At 35.8% G+C, this 19,902-nt stretch overlaps 1 protein-coding gene across 17 annotated transcripts in view; it reads right to left on the bottom strand.

The window, feature by feature from the left end:
• HMBOX1 (homeobox containing 1) overlaps window positions 1-19,902 on the bottom strand; it is a 153,264-nt gene that overhangs the window by 46,009 nt on the left and 87,353 nt on the right. For all 17 annotated transcript variants that reach the window (XM_081269564.1, XM_081269563.1, XM_081269554.1 and 14 more), the window contains one exon: window positions 1,095-1,205. In XM_081269564.1, coding sequence (XP_081125690.1) covers window positions 1,095-1,205 — 111 coding nt within the window. The remainder of the gene's footprint in view (window positions 1-1,094; window positions 1,206-19,902) is intronic.

Raw genomic sequence — 19,902 nt, 5'->3', positions numbered from 1 at the left:
TTAACTTTCCGTTACATCTAAGACACTTCAAACAGAAATTATTGGCAGAATAAATTTTTAAAAATTCATTGCATAGAGATTGATATAGTCTATTCTGTTTTGTACTGTGTGGGTCTTCTGGATTGAAAATGTAATCTTTGGAGAGAAAAATCTTATCATAGACAGACACAAACACACACAAGAATGCTTTAGAGCATTCTTTATTTTCACCTCAAAGCTAGTGCTATTGGTATGCAATATTTCAATGGGTGATTTAGGCTGTGCAAAGGCTTTAGGCAGCAGCATTATGAAAGATAACTAAATCATAATAAGTTTATACTTGAGAGTAGGCTCACTGCTACCAGACAGCACAATGTGTGGACTGAGACAGTCGGTCCCATGACTTCATATTTTACTTTATATATCATTTGTTAAAAGTATCTTGCCTATTCTTGGCAACTCCAAACACAAGGTTTTGTGATCTTCTTTTCCCTTAAGATTCATTCAGCTTTCCAACCTACTGATGCTCCTGGGAGTCATCAGAGCAGTTTCATCTTAAAAATTCAAAGATATATTCATTACCCAGAAGTCATTAGAACTAGAAACAGTAAATCATTAACAGAGATCACTGGATATAATACAGTGATTATTTTTACTATATTAATTTTTTACTATATTACTATAAATTTTAAGATTTATTAAAAATAAATACAAATATTAAATTGATATTACGAATTAAAACACAATTTTCCAAAAATAATAAAATATGTGCAATTTTATATGATACTTATGGTTGGGAAAAAGGAAACCAGCCACTGACACTCCTGATCATTCTTTTAAACTATGGCTGCTAGGTTAACATATAAGCTGGAAGCGAAGAGGTAGCTTAGAGGAGGGTATGAACAAGACTAGAAAATATTAAACAATAGACTAAAAAGTATTACAGTCAGGGCTTAGATTTTACAGTTAAAAGTATATGGTTGTTTTTTTTGGGGGGGGGGAGTGCATAAAAGTAGGAAACTACCTTACTGAACGAATGAACACGTGGATTCAGTGAAATAATTCATACATTTGCCTTGCTTCAGATGAAGTAAGCACAAGGAAATGATATTTACCAGGGTTTGTCTTCTCAAGTTGATACCATCGGTAAAATGCTCTTTTCTTTTGTTCACTCAGGTCTGATCCCTGCTGCAGCAGCCAATGAGAGATCCGGCTCTGACTGATACCTATGTAGAGAGAAAAACAGCTTTTGTGGGGGGCAGTGAAACAACAGTGAAGCTACTGAGGGTTCTGGGTCACTGGGAGCTTTATTCTTAAGTGACTCTGTCAGGAGGCTGAAACTTGAGCAGAGTCCTCAACAGTGGGCTGACTGCACTGGCTAGAACATACTCAGAAATTATCTACTAAAGGTTAAAAAGCATTTTATTAGCCTAGACTTCACAGTGGCCCTCTAAAATTTATTTTCAAACCAGGTCCATAAAATATGAAATAAATGAAGAGATTCCTATGTTCCAGTTATTTGTCAGAAATTGATTACATTTGGGTGCCCTCCACCTACCTCTGGTTTAAAACTTTTAACAGATTCTGAGTGGGGAAAAAAATCAAGTCAGCAAGTTTTCCCATTTATTATTGATACTCGTAAAAAGATTTAGGTGCAGGGAAAGGAGAAGTCACTGAAAATACTGTCTTCAATAAAGTTTTTGGCTTATTTGTTAATTCATTTAGGCATTTTTAGACTCATTACCATTAGCATAAAGAAGTAAGAATTGGCAGACTTTTAGATTTATGCTGAAATATGACCTCTGAAGAAACCTCACTAGCTAAAAATGTTCTTCAAGCACATATAATTTCCCCAAATAAAGGAACAGAATATAGAAAAAATAGTTTTCTGCTATCACCAGGAAATGCTTGACAGCAATTAGTTAGAAATGTGAAAAAAACTCCACATCTGAAAGTAAAAAAGCACATCTGAACCTTACTAGTATGAGAATTACATGCTTATTCTGGTTATTATAGTTTCTCCAAAAAATGCATAATTCAATATATAACTAGCAAAAGGAAAGAATATAAGGAAAGACAAAACTATATTACCTAAACTGGCCTTGAACTTACAATCCTCATATGTTAGCAAAAATTATGGACATGGAGCATTTGGATCTCTGCATGTAGGGTAAAATAAGAGCCATTTGGGGAAATACTTGGACAGTATCCTAATGCTTAGTTTGTACAAGATATGCCGAACAATGCGTTTCCTAGAAATGCCCACAGAAATGTATACCTATGCAATAGAAGTATGTTCAAAAGATGAGAAGGCTCATATATGAGCATTATCTATAATAGTCCCGATTCAGAAAAACTACATATCCATCAACAGTAGAAGGCATAAATTGTGACATACATGCATTTGACTTCTATATTAAATAGAAAAATGATAAACTACTGCTATCTGTAACCACCCAAAGAAACCTCACAAAAATAATATTGACCATAAAAAGTTAGACTCATACACAAAAACCCCATAGGCAACCAGGATTAAACTTATAAAAAGTAAAATAAAACAAAACAAACAAAAGCACACAACTAAGCTACAGAGATGATGGCCATCAGAATAATACTGGTTACCAATACAGATGCCTGGAGGCAGGATGAGGAAGGTTAGTATGTGCCCAACAGTGTTCTTTAACTTATCTGGAGTTGTGGTTATGTGGGTGCCTTCACTTGTTAAAAGTCATTAACCTGGACCCTATTCTGTATATGTATATTTAATCTTAAAGAAGTTTCCCCAAAAAGTTTAAAAAATTCTATATAGTTTCAAAAACTAAATTAAGTGGATATATATTAATATGGAAAAGCTGCTCATGATATAAATAAAAAACTACACTTTTATGGCTATATAATTTTATGTAATCTATATTCTATTTGGTATAGTAACAAATATGCAAAAATATTTGTATTTGGTATTCTTGTATTTGCATATTTATAACCAAATATGCACAAAAATTTAAAGTCGTTAAATTTTCTAACATTCCTACCTCTATATTGCTTTCATAACCTTTTCCTAAATATGCATTCATTTAATCTTTAGCTTTTCACCCTAAATACTACATACTTGATTGTTTTATAAAGATTGCAATTAAGTTAAAGAGTTACAAAAAGAAGTTAATTTCTGCCTTTCTTATCCAATTCTACTCTTTTAGGTAAGCAATGTAAACTATTTAAAAATATATTATTCTTCAATTTTCTACATGTGTAATTACCAATTTAACAAAACAAAGGGAAAAAGAAGGTTAATGTATAGCAGCTTCCTATCCTCAGCTTTTGTATGAAGAAAAAACAAAGAATTTCCCTATAAACTTATCTCAGTTTTATATAACAAATGTAGAAAATGAACTGTAAAGCAGGCGGTTTTTCCAAAAGAGACACTGCAAAAAATTTTTAAAAAGTAGGATGACATATTTTATAATGATTTTTCTTAGTAGCCTGTGCAACTTTCCTTTAACTCATGCCTGTGAGACTGATTTGGAACTTCAGTAGAACTTGGTATTCTGAGTTTCTTCAGATTCTCTTTACCAGAAGCTTTGCTATAGCAGATATTTCCCTGACTTACCTGCTTCTTCCCATTGCTGAAGAAAATCTCTTGTTTTACCTCCTCAAATCCTTTTCCTTTCTACCTTTTACAGAGCAGAAAAATTTTATATATAATCTGTATACATTGACTCAAATTAACCCTTGCTTAATTTTTTTCCAGTAAGAAAATAATCCCATTGTATTCACAAGAGGAAAACACTTTTATGCAAGCAACACACATTATTTTCTGAGTTAAACTCCTTTTCCAGTTCTACAAATACCAGACTCCCTTCCACTAGAGGGCTCTCCACCATAATCCATTCTCAAAGTGTAATACTATATTATAAATTTAATGTTTCATTTTTCTCTCACTTCCTGTGGAGTGTGACACAACTGACCATTCACGTCATCTTCACTCTCAGAATACTGATACATCTCCCCCAAGGCAACTTGTCAGTGGCTTCAGGTGCTGCTCTGCTGGCTCCCCCATGGGCCCCAGGGTTCCCGCTTTAAGCATCTTTTCTCACTCTATACATTATTCCTTTGGTTATTGCAATTATCAACAATTATAATTAAAAAATGTCATATTAATATGTTCTGAATAACTTGAATTCCTTCATGTTCTGTTTTCATTCATTTCAAATTATTTTCTAATTTCCTTGTGATTTCTTCTTTAATGCACTGTTAATTAACAATGTTTTCTGTTTGTGAATACCTCAAATTTTGTTGTTATTAATTTGTGATTTCTTATTAACTTCAGAGAATGAGCTTTGTATCATTTTAACCTAATCTTATTACTTTTTCATGCAATATCTGAATTTTTAGGACATTTTAAAATTACTTTTCCCTTACTTTGAGCTGTAAAGATTTTTATATTTTGGATGCTATATTTTACTATTTATAAATCCATGCTTTATCTATATTATTTATTTGATCACTTAATTTCATTTTTCTATTTGGTGCAAGTAAGTGTCAAGGAATTTTGGTTTTGTTGTTGTTGCTGTTTAATATGGAAGTCCAATTCTTTTAGCATAGCATCAGTTGTTGGAAAGTCCTTTACCCATTGGATTACCTTGGCACCCCTACTTAAAATCAATCCATGTATGTGTGGGTCAATTTTTGAATTCAGTATTCTGTGCCATGTTTTTCTACATGTCCATTTTTATGCCAATATTACAGTGCCTTCAATAATGTTAGTTTATGTAAATTTTAAATCAGAAAATAAAGAAATGCACATTGGAAAAAAACAATTAAAAAAAAGTTCACCATAAAATGAAATTTTAAAAGTCATACCAAAGACGTTCTGGGGACCAGACCTATTGTTTCAAACCATCTTATAGATAGCTTCAATGAGAATTTCCCACAGGTCCTCAATACAGTAAATTTAATCCATTATCTTTTTTTCTTATTTTGGTACCAGGCATTGAACTCGGGGCACTCAACACTGAGCCACATCCTCACCCCTATTTTGTATTTTTTTAGAGGCAAGGTATCACTCAGTTGCTTAACACCTTGCGGCTGGCTTTGAACTCTGAATCCTCCTGTCTCAGTCTCCCAAACCGCTGGGATTACAGGCATGCACCACTGTGTCTGGCTTAATCCATTATCTTAATTCTTAATCTGCTCTTCTTCCTGTGTTCCCAGTGAAATTGATCTTCATTCTTCTCCTTAACTCTTACTTTGCTTACTATATCTAATCACTCGTTCTTCCTAAAATTCTGTGTTCTTTCCAATCTTCATTCCTGCAGTTTGGAATTTTAGCCTCTCTTTCCTAGAAAGTTGCAATAATGTTGATGAAAAGAACAAATCACATATGAAGCATGTAATTAGCTCCTTTTTAATCAGTAGATAAATTCAGTTTAAGAAGAAAAACACTCTTCTTCAAGAAATTTTCTACTTGAGAACTGCCATTACCTCTATTATAATTTATTTTCTGTACTGCAACCAAAGTTACATTTAAAATATTTAAGTTAAAACACAATGTCTGACAGGTACAGTGGTGCACACCTGTAATCACAGCAACATGGGAGGCTGAGGCAGGAGGATCTCTATTTCAAGACCATTCTGGGAAACTTAGCAAGACCCAGTCTCAAAATAAAAAATAAAAAGGGTGGGATGTGATTCAGTGGTAAAACACTGCTGGGTTCAATCCCTAGTACTAAATATATAAACAAACACACAAGAAACTATAAAAATTCAAGTAAGTCACAAACTTACAGGAAAAATTGTTCTCCCCCCGCCTTAATATTCCCTATCCTACAGGTATCCTTATTTATTGGCGTAAATCCACCAATACTTTCCCCATGATGGAATACATAAACATACATGTATATACACACTTGCACACATACACACACATACATTTGGAGTTATATACACAATAAATAAGTAACTTCCTTTTATAATGTCCTAGAATTTTCTCATGTGGTAAAATATACATCTCATTTTAATGGCCACGTAACAGCTTATACCTTCATTGATTAAAATACTTAATCTAAGATGACCATGGTGGCTCATTCCTAAATAATCTCAGCTACTTGGAACCTGAAGCAGGAGGATCTCAAGTTTGAAGTCTGCTTCAGCAATTTAGCAAGAACCTGTCTCAAAATAAAATAAAAGGAACTGGAGATGTAGCCCAGGGGTTGAGTGCTTGCCTTAGCATGCACAAGGCCCCCAATTTAATCCCCAGTAACATCCAGCATGGGAGCATGTGTGTGCGGGTACACGCATGCATGTCCACACAATCTATGTTTTACTATTATAAACAGTAATACAATAATATAGAAAAAACTACTGAAATGAGATCATACTACAGACAGATTTTAAAATGTAAAAACATACAACTTACTTTGATAGTAATGAAAGAAACATTTTAAATTAAAGTGAAAATAAAAGACGTATTGGACTTCAGCAACAGTTTCTATATGAGAAAGGAAGTTCCACTAAAGCAAGGGCAAAATTAGTTAAAAAAAAATAACGTGATTGGAACACATTATTTTTTTAAACTTCTGGATAGTATCCAGTGGTTCCTGGCTATAAAAACTGAGGAGATGGGCAGACAGCAGTAACCGCCCTCCAAGATATTCTTAATCGGCCTCCAGTCTTCCTACTTCTGGGTAATCCCCTCAAACACTGCAGCAGGACTGGTCTATATGAACAATAGATATAGCAGAAATAAAGGTCTGTGCCTTCTGAGGCTAGGACATGACAGACATTACAGCCTCAAACTTGCGCTTTCTCTTAGATGGTGGTGGGGAAGCTGGCTGCCATTTTGTGAGAATACTCAGAAACACTCAAGAAGCTCTATGGAGACATGCATGTGGCAAAGAACTGTTAATAGCCATGTAAGTTAGCTTTCTTCCTTTTCTTTTCTCAAATTTTTGCAGTACTACAGATTGAACCCAGGAGCACTTTATCCCTGAGCTACACCCCCAGCCTTTTTTATTTTGAGATAGGGTTTCCCTACATTGCCCAGGCTGGTCTTGAATTGTGATCTCCTGTCTTAGCTTCTCAAACCTCTGGGAATACAGACATGTGCTATTGCACCTAGCACAAGTAAGCCTTCTTGGAAGGGCATCCTCTAACCTCATTTAAACCTCCAGATACCTGCAACCTCTTCAGACACCAAAAAACCCAAACAACCTATCTACTCCTCTGCTTCTGGATTTCTGAGAACTGAGTGAGAAAATAAAAAAGTTTAAGATGCTAACTTCTGAGATATATTTTTATGTAGCAATAGATAATGAAGACACCTTACTTCCCTCATCTCTATCATAGCCTTTACACCCAACTCATAAGACTTAAAAGACATTTTTACATAGTCAACATTTACATTTTTGTTCCGGAGTCATAGTTACCATAGTTGTTCATTCACAGTTCTAGGTTTAAATGGATTCAAGATTTATCATAGAGTTTCCCAGCCTATGTATTTGTTTTCTAAATCCTGTACTTTGTTTTAAAAATTAAGACATACTTTACAACCAGTAAACTCTGGTGTATAGGTCTGAGTTTTGGCACATGTATGTGTAGATGACCACTTCTCAAATCAATATACAGATTACTTCTATGCCCACTAAAAGATACCACCTGTCACCTTTTTCAGTAAATACCTAAATTCCATATTTTTAATTTAACTCTCAGGGCACAAGATTTTATCATTGAGTAGTGTGGGTTTTGTTGTTGTTGTTGTTGTTGTTGTTGTTGTTGTTCGTTTGTTTTTAAGGTGCTGGGGATCAAACCTAGGACCCTGTGCATGCTAGGCAAATGCTTTACCATTGAGCTACACTCCTAGGCCCAGTAAAAATACAAGCTTACTGGTGCTGGACTCTTCAGTCCTTTTATGCTTGAAATTTCTGTATCCGATTTATAATCTTACAGGACAATTCTACAGGGGAAAAATGGGGAGAGGGTCAACCTTCCTTCAAAATTTGTTAGAAATGGAGAGATAAGTGAGAATAGTAAAGACCTCTGAAAAGCTACTCCCATAAAAGCAAAGGGAGCAAAAGATGCCTTTCCACAGAAACATGGGCAAAAATTGTCAGAATTAACTTTTTCAGAACTTTGGAAATCAAAGGCTTGTAACAATCCAAGGATATTAATCAAGAAAAATATTTAATTTTGTTAAGAACAACTATGTTATATTTTTAACTTGACCTCCACCCACATTCATCACACCAATGCCACAATAGACTTGAAAATCAACATTCCTGAAATCACTATGAAAATCAGGTGTGGCCTAATAGCCACAGAGGAGAGAAAAGCTCTGGAGTTCCCCAAAACACCATTCAAAGGACTGTCATTATTTGACCTGTCTGGCAATTCTCTGGAAATCCCCATTTGCACAGCTTGACTTTAACTGCCCTGACTCAGATGTCACTTGGTGTGAATAGCCTTTTTCTCATGGAAGATGGAAAGTGTTTTGTTGAAAACAATCTGTGACAATTGTTTAACACTGCATTGGCCTGAGATAACAACTGAGGTAATGAGATAAAAATATCTTAAAAGGAAAAGCTGAGGAATGAGCTGGTATCCATGATAGTCTTCAAAAAGCTGTGACACATTCCTAGGCATCTAGAAGGCCACACACATGAATAGAGCTGTGCACATGCCTACTACTATGGGAATGATCGGGAAAGATCTTGGAAGATCCCAAGCTTTACTTCAACTACCATAATCTATGATTAGGCAATAGTTTCTTGGATGTGACACCAAAATCAAAAGCAACACAAAATATGAACTTTATCAAAATAAAATTTTATGTTCTTCAAAGAACAAGATCAAGAATATAAAAAGATAACCCACAGATTGGGAGAAAATATTTGCAAAGCCTGTACCTAATAATGAACTTGTGTCTACAATATTTAATAACTCATAAAATTCTATGTAAAAAATAAACAACCCATAAAAAATAAAGAATCTGACTAGACGTTTCTCCAAAGATGATATAGGAATTGAATAATAAGCACAAGAAAAGATGCTCCACATGGTCATTTCCCTAAGGAAATGCAAATCAAAACTACAAGGTGATACCATTTTCACAAGCACTGGGATAACTATAATAAAGTGTTGGTGAAGATGTGAAGAAACTGGAACCCTTATACACTGGTAAGTGGTTTATAGAATGAAAGTTTTGGCAATTCCTTAAAACATGAAATACAGAATTGCCATATGGCCCAGTAATTACATTCCTGGATATATTTCCCAGAGAATTTACTCACAAAAGTTCATAGCATTCTTCACAGTAGATAAATAAAATGTGGCATATCTATATAATAGAATATTACTTGGTGATATAGGTTACAATAGGGATGAACCTGGAAAACATTATGCTAAGTGAAAGGAAGCCAGACACAAAAGTTCCATGTAGCATATGAATATCCACCAGTTTGTCTATAGGTAAATTTACACAGACAGGAGGTCAAGTAGTACTTGCCGGGGGCTGCGGGTTGGAGGATTGAGTCATGACTAAGGAGGAGTGTGAGATTTCTATATTAAACTGTATCTATACAAAAATGTTCCATTTCTGTTCGTCTACTCTTTTGGACAGTTAACTTTTAAACAAAAGATCATGGATTGGGTTGGGGTTGTGACTCAGAGCACTTGCCTTACACATGTGAAGCACTTTCACAAACAGGATACTTTTTAGGAAACTTATTTCCTTCTCTAGGTATAAGCAGGTGTTAGTGCTCATCATTTTCCTTTGTTTTGATCCAGAATTCTTTTTTGTACTAGAAATTGAACTTGGGGGGGCTTCACTACTGAGCTCCATTCCCAGTCTTTTTTATTTTGAGACAAGGTCTTACTAAGCCACTGAGGGTCTTTCTATGTTGCTGAGACAGAGACTGGCCTTGAACTTGTGATCCTCCTGCCTCAGCCTCCCTTCCAGGGGAGATTAAAGGCAAGTGAAATCCCAACTGGCTTGATCCAGAATTCTTAATTGGTTTTGTCTATTTCAATGGTTACTGCTTCCTTAAAGATAGAGGTTTTTGGTTTTTTTTTTAATTATCTTTACTATTTGCGGGGAGTTAAAGGTCAGAAGAGGGTTAGCAATGTTCCTCAATCTTCTAAAGTTTGATATCTGATGAGCAAGCAAACAAACAAACAAACAAAAAACACCCCGTTATCTTACAATGAAATTGTTTTATTTTTCTGAGGCTTCACATTTTTCCCTCTTTTTTTCTTTTAGGTACTAAGAATTGAACCCAGGGGAGTTTTGCCACTGAAGTATATTCTTAGCCATTTTTTAAATTTTATATTTTGAGACAGGATCCCACTAAGTTTCTTAGAGGTTCACTAAGTTGGTGAGGCTGGCCTTAGATTTGCAATCTCTTCTGCTTCAGCCTCCAGAATCACTGGGATTACAAGGAAGGGTACGTCACTGTACTGGCTTTCTTCATACATTTAATCTTTGAAAATGTTTTGGTTATTTGCTGCTTCATAAAAACTTGTAAGAGTTCTTTTGATATATCATAGATACCAAGCTTTTGCTCTATATGATGCAAATAACTTTCAGTGTGAATCTTGTCTAGAGTGCTCTTTTAGATATATACTTAAAATTTTTATACAATTAAATCCATCCAACTTTATCTTTTGGCAGGGAGGCTTTCCTACCTCAAATAAAAATAGTCAATAATTTCTTCTAATATAGTGTAGGATTTTCAGCAGAAACTAATTTCTTCTTCTGGTTTGATGTTACAATCTATTTTATTTGTTCATTTTCAAACAAATAATACATGAGAAAACATTATTTCCTTATAGATTTAAAATGCTTTCTGTATTTAAGTTGAATTTCCTTTCAAGGATCTATTATTGAGCTCAGTTCTGTATAATTGATACATTCATCTATCTGACAACATGACTCTGTATTACTTTAACCAAACAGTGTATTTTACTATCTGGTAGGGCAAATTTGCTCAAACTGTTTTTCCCAATCTTCTTAAAGAATTTTATTCCACCCCCAGCCCCACTTTTCTTTTCTGTATTTTTAGTACCAAGGATTGAACTCGGGGCACTCAAGCATTGAGCCACATCCCCAGCCCTTTTTGTATTTTATTTAGAGACAGGGTCTCACTGAGTTGCTTAGGGCCTGGCTAAGTTGCTGAGGCTGGCTTTGAACTTCTGATCTTCCTGCCTCAGCTTCCCGAGCTGCTAGGATTACAGGCTTATGCCACCATGCTTGGCAGTACCCCCCCCCCCCATTTTTTATTAGTTGTATACACTGATGGGATTTGTTGTTACATATTCTCACATGCACACAATATAACAATATAATTTGGCCAGTATCCCTGACCGGCATGTCCTCCTTCCTTCCCTGACGCTTACCCCTTGGATCCTTTCCTCTACTGATCTCCCTTTGATATCCATGAGATTCACTCCCACCTTTATTGTCCCTTTTTTCTCTCTAGCGTCTACATATGAGAGAAAAACATACATACCCCTTAACCTTCAGACTTTGACTTATTTCACTTAACATGATGGTCTCTAATTCCATCCATTTCCCTGTAAATGCCATAATATCATTTTTCTTTATGGCTGAATAAAAGTGTATATAAATATATATGTGTGTGTGTGTGTGCATACACATTTTCTTTCTTTCTTTTTTTAAAAAATTTTGTTGTGGGCTGGGGATGTGGCTCAAGCTGTAGCGTGCTCGCCTGGCATGCATGCGGTCCAGGTTTGATCTTCAGCACCACATATTGTGTCCGCCGAGAACTAAAAAATAAATATTAAAAAATTCTCTCTCTCTCTAAAAAATAAAAATTAAAAAAAATAAAAAATTTGTTGTGGTTATAGATGGACAGAAAGCCTTTATTTTATTATAGGACAGAAAGCCCTACCATGTTTTCTTTATCCATTCATCCATTGATGGGTACCTAGACTGCCTCTATAGTTTGACTATTGTGAATTGTGTTGTTATAAACATGGGTATCATGTGTCACTCTATTAAGATGACTCTAATTCTTATGGTCTTTTGAGGAGCCTCCATACTGATTTCCATAATAATTGGACTAATTTTCAATCCCACCAAAGTGTAAAAGTGTTCCTTTTCTCCACATCCTCTCCAGTATTACTTGAATTCTTGATGACTGCCATTCCAACTAGTGTCAGATGAAATCTCAGTTTAGTTTTGATTTGCATTTCCCTGATTGCTAATAATGTTGAGCATTTTTTTTCATGTATTTGTTGGCCACTTGTATTTCTTTATAATTTTCTATTTAATTCATTTGCCCATTTATTAATAGGGTTAATTGGTGTAAAGTTTTTCTTTTTAGCTCTTTATATATTCTAGATATTAATCCACTATTGGAAGAGTAGCTAGTGAAAATTTTCTCCTATGGGTTCTCGCTTCACATTCCTGTTTCCTTTGCTGTGCAGAAGTTTTTTAATTTGATACTGTCCCATTTATTTACTCTTAGCATTATTTCCTGAGCTCTGGGGAGTCCTACTGAGAAAGTTGTTGCCTATGTCTAAAAAGCTGGAGTGTTGACTCTATGTTTTCTTCTAAAAGTTGCATAGTTTCTGGTCTAATCCTAAGATCTTTGACTCATTTTGAATTGATTTTTGTACAGGGTAAAAGATAAAGGTCAGAGATAAAGGTAGAGATAAAGGGGTTGTTTCGTTCTTCTACAGTTATCCCAGCGCCATTTGTTAAAAAGGCTATCTTTTCTCCAGTAGAGCACAATGGTGACTTCAACGGAATCTGTCCAGGGTAGAAAAATTTTTTAGACATTTATTTAATAACTTATCCAAAGTTAAAAAACTAGTAATTAAATTCTGAAATCAGACTTTAAATCCAGACAGTCCACTGTCAAAGTCATGCTCCTGCCACCATACTGTACTACCTTTCTATACTGAATTTCTATGTTAAGAAAAACTGGTTTTGCAACAAAACAAGTAACAACCAGGTGCAGAAGCTGGGAAAATGAGTCAAATCTCCTTTAGTCTCGGTTTTCTCATCTGTAACTGGGAAGTTAACACCTGCTTCTCAAATATACAAACCAGTTAGCACAGCATCTAGCACTTAGTTAAGTGTTAAATAAATTACAGCCAAAAATAAAAGCTCTCTTAAAAAAAAGCTTAGCTTAGAGGGTGCACACAAGCACAAAACAGAGCCACTGGCTACCTATAACTCACTTCCATGGCCACACACTATTCTGCTAGGAACCCAGCATAATGATGAAGCTAAGTCAGACTGAAAAAATGTGGCCAAACAATGGTTTAAGAAATATTCTTCATACTTAATATTATTAGGTCTATTAATTATTTTAACACACAGCACTCAGCCCTCAAATGTTTCAGAAACATTTTTCATCTTCTGGAAAAATAAGACAAACTGGAATAAAATGTCCTACAAAAACTACTTTGCAATGGAGGGTTTCTAAGGACCAAGCAAAATAGTAAAATTTAACTTGAGGGTAATTTTACAATATTAAATGCTTTTATATAAGTTCCCTCCCACCAAATTGAGCAACTTTAAAACTTTATAGGCCTCTCAGGTATGAAGGACCCTAGCGCAGTTTGGTTAATTCAAGCTTCAGTGCCTTACCTAACTAGATTTAGTAACTATTCATTATAAAATATAGTATTGATAATGATCTGATAGAACAAATTGTTATCTCAGCAGAGTGGTACATGCCTGTAATCCCAGGACAGATCCCAACTTTGAGGCCAGGCTTGGAAGTGACCAGCAAGACCCTGGGTGGGAGGAAGAGGAGAGAAAAGAGGGGGAAAAAAAGAGAGAGAAAAGAAAAGAGAAAAGGAAGAATGGACAGACAAGCTGGGGATACAGTTTAATGGTAGAGCACCCCTGGGTTAATCCCTAATACTGCAAAAGGGGGGAAAAAAGGAAATTATGTGTAGCCACTGATATAAATCTTTCAATTTAAAATCTATCCCTAAGTTAAACAGTAAGAATTAACAGGATAATTTCTCCTGTTTCAGCAACCCAAATCTCTGGGGATTATAGGCATGTGCCACCATGTGTGATTAAAAGTAAAAACTTTTAAACCACAGAACAGCATCTGTTCTTATTCTACAGAGGGTATAATATGAGAAAATTCCAACACATATTCTGTAAAAACAGGTATAACGTTGATAAATAAAGTCCATCCAAAGAAAATGTGAAAAGGTTTCTTCTAATATAAATGAAAGCATTCAATTTGGAGACAGATACATCTCACATGTAGAAACATGGCAATTTTGTAAATAGATAATAGATAGATAGCCTTCAAGCCAGAGATCTACTTAATTTGTGTGTGTGTGTGTGTGTGTGTGTGTGTGGTGCTGGGGATTGAATACAGGGCCTTGTACATGTGAGGCAAGCACTCTACCAACTGAGCTATATCCCCAGTTCTGGAGATCTACTTAAAAACTGATAAAATCCACAAGGTAAGAACTGATAAAGATCTTTTTAAATGAGCAAGATGAATTATATGTGATTATTATTATAGAAATTTCCGGGGCTGGTGATGTGGCTCAAGCGGTAGCGTGCTCGCCTAGCGTGCGTGCGGCCCGGGTTCGATCCTCAGCACTACATACAAACGAAGATGTTGTGTCCGCCGAGAACTAAGAAAAAATAAATAAATGTTAAAATTCTCTCTCAAAAAAAAAAAAAAAAAAAAAGAAAAAAGAAAAGAAATTTCCATAGTCTGTTGTTCACGTTCTATTTCTAATTTGGAAAAAAATCCTACTTTTTAATAGCAACTTTATTCATAATTGCCAAAAGTTGAGAGCAACATTATGTCCTCCAGTAGATGAATAAATTGTGGCATAGCTAGATTAGGAAATATCCAGCAGTGAAAGGAAATGAGTTATTGAGCTATGAAAAGGCACAGGGAAGCTTCAAGATATTACTACTAAGTGAAAGAAGTCAATCTGAAGCTGTATACCATGACTCCAACTATATGACATTCTAAAGAATTATTAACAATGGTTGTCAGGAGCTGAGGGAGAAGGAGATATAAATAGACAGAGCACAGAAAAATTTTAGGGCAGTGGAAGTATTCTGTGTGATTCTATAGGACAGATACATGTAATCAGACATTTTATCCAAACTCTACGTGATGTGCAATGCTCCAAAAGGAATCTGATATAAACTATGCACTTCAGTTGACAACAACATGTCAGTATAGGTTCACTGACTCTAACAAATGCACCACTCTGGATGGTGACAGTAGGGAAGGTTTGTATGGGAGATGGGCAGGGAGTATATAGAGAACCTCTGTACTTTATGTTCATTTTTGCTATGAACCTTAATCTACTTTAGAGAAAAAAATATTTTTTAAAGAAGTAAAGTAACACTTTAATTGGTTATTATTATCTGGTCTGAGTTCTCTGGTTAGAAAAAGGATCAATATATTAATTTTTATACCTCTGTAAAGAAGTTACTATATTACATGTGTAATATTTTCTTTTTCTTTTTTTTTTTTAGAGAGAGAGAATTTTTAATATTTATTTCTTAGTTCTCGGCGGACACAACATCTTTGTTGGTATGTGGTGCTGAGGATCAAACCCGAGCCGCACGTATGCCAGGCGAGCGCGCTACCGCCTGAGCCACATCCCCAGCCCACATGTGTAATATTTTCATCCTTCATTTTAAAGATAAATAAAAAAGCAAAGTGATTTGAATATACTTAGGACACTTCTAAAAACAGTTCAGAACTTGACAACACAAATTCTTATATTTGCGGAACTAGATGCAGGTAAGATATATATATCTATTAAATGTACTTCTATTGTAAAAACAATAAAATTTAAAAAGTAGGAAAGATACCTAGAAACTGCTATAGTCTGAATGCTCAAACTGAAATCCTTACTTGCCTTGACAATGATATGCCATGATCTTGGACTTTCCGGCTCCTGGGACTATGAGAAATAAATTTGCATTCCTTATGTGCTACCCAGTTTTGTTATTTTGTTATAATTACCAGCTCTACTGGACTAACACAGAAAATATCTGGTCAATGCCCTTTGTTATGGTTTGGATGTGAGGTTTCCCTAAAAAACTCATCTGTGAGGCAATGCAAGAAAGTTCAGAGAAGAAATAATAGGGCTGTGAAAGCCTTATCCTAATCAGTGAACTAATTCCTGACGGGATTAACTGAGTGGTAAAACTGGGGGAGATGGGGCATTGGGAGTGTGGCTTTGGGGCAGTCTCAGTCTCTTGCTGTCTGTTTTCTGATCATCATGTGAGCCAATTTCCTCTGCCACACTCTTCTGCCATGATGTGATATTCAGCATCACTTCTAGCCCTAAGGAATGGAGCTGGCCTTCTATGTACTAAGACCACTGAAACTGGGAGCCCTTAATAAATTTACCTCCTTTACAACTGTCCTGATTGGGTGTTTTAGTTACAGCAGCAAAAAAGCTAATATAGAAATTGATATCAAGAAGTGGGGTCCTTGTTGTGACTAACCTGACCATGTGGCTCATAAGTATTTGGAACTTTTTAAAATTCACTGGCAGAATTTTGAGATTTGTAGCTGGAGATGCTTGTAAGCAGAGATTAATGGCCAATTTTGGTGGGAGCTCAGAACAGAATGCCAACAGGACCATGGTTAGTGAAGAGAGGGTTCAGAAAAGGAGGACTTATTTTTTGGAATTTGGAGTAGAGGCCGTTCTTGTTAACTTCTGGCTGAGAAGTAATCTGCATTTTGCCTGTGTTCTGAGACTTTCTGTGAGGCTGATTTTAAAAGCAATGGACTTCTTAATCTGGCAGAACAAATGTCTAGGCAGCACAGCATCCAAGAAGTGATACAGGTATTGTTGGAGGCTTTTCAGACAAGTTTAGATATTCAGGAGTAGAAAGCAGAGCAGAAAGATTTGAAAAACTTGGACTTGAAAATCAAAAGTAAAACTGGCCGCTAAGGGAGTTGCAATTGTTAAAGACATTACAGCAACTAAAGAAATGCTAAAGACTTTGCCCAGAGATGTATGAAAGATACCTTGAGGGGCTGGAGTTGTGGCTCAGTGGTAGCAGCTTGCTTAGAGTGTGAGGGAATGGGTCTCAGCACTGCATATAAATAAATTAATAAAATAAAGGTCCATCAACAACAAAAAAAAAAAAAAAAAAAAAAAAAGAAAGAAAAAGAAAAGAAAGAAGGAAAGATGGCTTGAGGGCATCTTAGGAACTGATAAGATGACACACATCTCAAGCTCAAGGGAGTAAAGGTGAAAATTCTCTTTAGAAGAGACCAGCAAGGAATCCTTCTTGCACAAGGGGGGCCTAGGAAGTATTTTCGATGTGCTCAGCCACCCAGACCAGATACTCAGAGGCTGCTTTAGCCAGGGTCCTTGAAGGCGAGGCTACTGTTCAACATGGCAGATCTTGGCATTAACCACATGGTGCTGGTTCTGCAGGATGCAGGATGCTGGATGCTGGAGTTAGGGGGTCAGAGAGGCTTTCACCCAGATTTCAAAGGAAGACCTTGGAAGCCAGGCAAGATGTAGCAGATTCAGAGTCCCTTCGGGCATTCCCCAAGAAGACAAGCTGTGGAGATTTGAGGAGGAAGCTGAAGCTACAGTGCAGACCCCAAGATTAAGGAATGCCAGTAACATGAGACATGGTCCTAGGAAAGCTACAGGAATTGAACAGAGACAAGTCAACAGAAAGGCCACTTGGGAAGCAACCAATAAGGCCACAGGGGCAGAGCTACACAAGTCCTTTGGAGATGACATCATGACAAATGCTCCAGATTCCAAACAAAGAACTACAGGACCTGTTTGCCCAGCTGGATTTTGGTCTTGCTTTGGTCCTATCCCTTCTTTCCTCTATTGCTATTTTTACAAATGGAAATATCTACTAAGTACCTTTATATATTAGATATTTGTAAATTGCTTTTAATTTTACAGGAGCTCACAATGCGAGATTCTCTTGAGCCTCAGAGAAGACTTTGGACTTGAACTTTGAGCAATCTTGGAACTGTTGAGACTTAGGGGACTCTTGGGAATTAACTAAATGTATTTTGCATTGTCAGATGTATGTGAGCTTTGGGGGTTGAGGTGAAATATTATGGTTTGGATTGAGGTGTCCCCCCAAAACTCATGTGTGAGACAATACAAGAAAGTTCAGAGAAGAATGATTGTGAGAGCCTTAACCCAATCAGTAAACAAATCCCTGATGGGATTAACTGAATGGTAATGGAGGAGGTGGGGCACTGGGAGTGTGGCTTGGGGTATATATTTTTATCTGGTGAGTGAAGTCTCTCTCTGCTTTCTGATCATCCTGTGAGCTCTTTCCCTCTCCTACACTCTTCTAACCTGATGTACTCTTCTATCATGATGTTCTGCCCGATCTCGTGCCCTGAGGAATAGAGCCAGCTTTCTATGGACTGAGACCTCTTGAAATCCTAAGTCTCCAAATAAATTTCCTCTTAAAATTATTCTGGTCAGATCTTTTAGTCATAGCAGTGAAAAAGCTGACTAAAACACCCCTCATCTTTTAAGTATGGAAAATGAGGCTCTTAGTCACAAGGCAATTTAATGGCAGAAAAACTAAAACCTTGGTATTTTGTGGCTTTTCCATAATATTACTATGATTTTTTAAAAAATGTGATAAATTTCTTAAAATTCAGAGTTGCTAAGTGTGTTTTTCCCTTCTTCCACATACTTATTTTTTTCGAAGGACATGAATCCAATTAGTACATTTCTTTGGTGATAAGTACGCATCAAGCTTTGTCCATTCACTCATTTATTCTGTGTGCCTGATTTTTCCCAGGTCATTTTTTAAAATATTATGTTTTCAGAATTCTTAAACAGCCTAAGAAAACATTTTACCTTGAAAGTGAATATAGAACACATGTGTTTATTATTAAAGTGAAGGTCATGCTCATTCCCCCACCCCCATTGTTAGTGAGAATTTAGCATCTTGGCCGACCTCTTGCAGAGGTAGAAGTCCACCCTCAGTGGGAGCAGCTGTGACTGGGGAGGAAGCTACAAATAACATGCTGGGAATTCAGCAGGCACTGTTATTATATCCTGTTTATACTGTCATTTTTCCTATCAGTAGGATATTATTTATACAGACCCCACCCATGAACTTCTTGTTTATCTTATTATAGAAATCTGCCAAATCTATAATAAGAAATTTCTGTACTTGTTTCTGGAACAACACATGTGTTATAATTTTGCACCTCACTACATTTTTTAGCATTTTTTTTTTGGTTGTTGTTGTTGTTATGCACCATTCGTTCTCATTTTTATCTCAAGGTTGATTTCACATATTAGAGTTGAACTTAAATGACTTAATTTAAGAGAATCTGTTACAGGACAAAATTCCAGAACATCACATTCTAAACTTTATTTTGGGGATAGATTTCATTGGGTAGATGTTCTTTTCAGATAAACTTGACTAATTTGTTTAAAGACAGAAAACTGTGTCTACACACTGTTCAGGCGTTCTAGGGAGTAAGCAATGAATGCTGAGGATTCATTTCCCAGGCTCTCTCTATTCTAGGTATGTCAATTATAGGGTCAGCCTTTATTCAGACTCTTACTAACTTTCTATACTCTTCAGAGAGCAGCTCTGTCCTTGTTTGTTAGCTTGATGGCTTGACAGGCTGGGTAAAAAGGTAACATAATAAATAATATAGTAGAAACAAAAGAATTAAAATAAATTGGCCAAAAGAAAAAAATATGCCAGTCTGGTTACCAATGTTCCTCAAAGATCCTCTGTAGATTAAAAAAAAAAAAAAAAAAAAAAAAAAAGTAATTTTCTTATGGGCAAAAACTCATGTGGCATATGTTAAGCAAATAAATAATTATTCTTGGAAAGGTCACAATGGACTATTTTTCAAGTTTAGTTTGTGTTAACATCATCAACAATCCCTTTATATCACAAAGTAGCTCTACAAGGTAGCT

This window comes from Spermophilus citellus, assembly GCF_964194105.1.
Source record: "Spermophilus citellus genome assembly, chromosome: 16".
Taxonomy (NCBI): domain Eukaryota; kingdom Metazoa; phylum Chordata; class Mammalia; order Rodentia; family Sciuridae; genus Spermophilus; species Spermophilus citellus.
The sequence above is the reverse complement of the archived record's forward strand: the minus strand, read 5'-3'. Positions and strand labels throughout refer to the sequence as shown.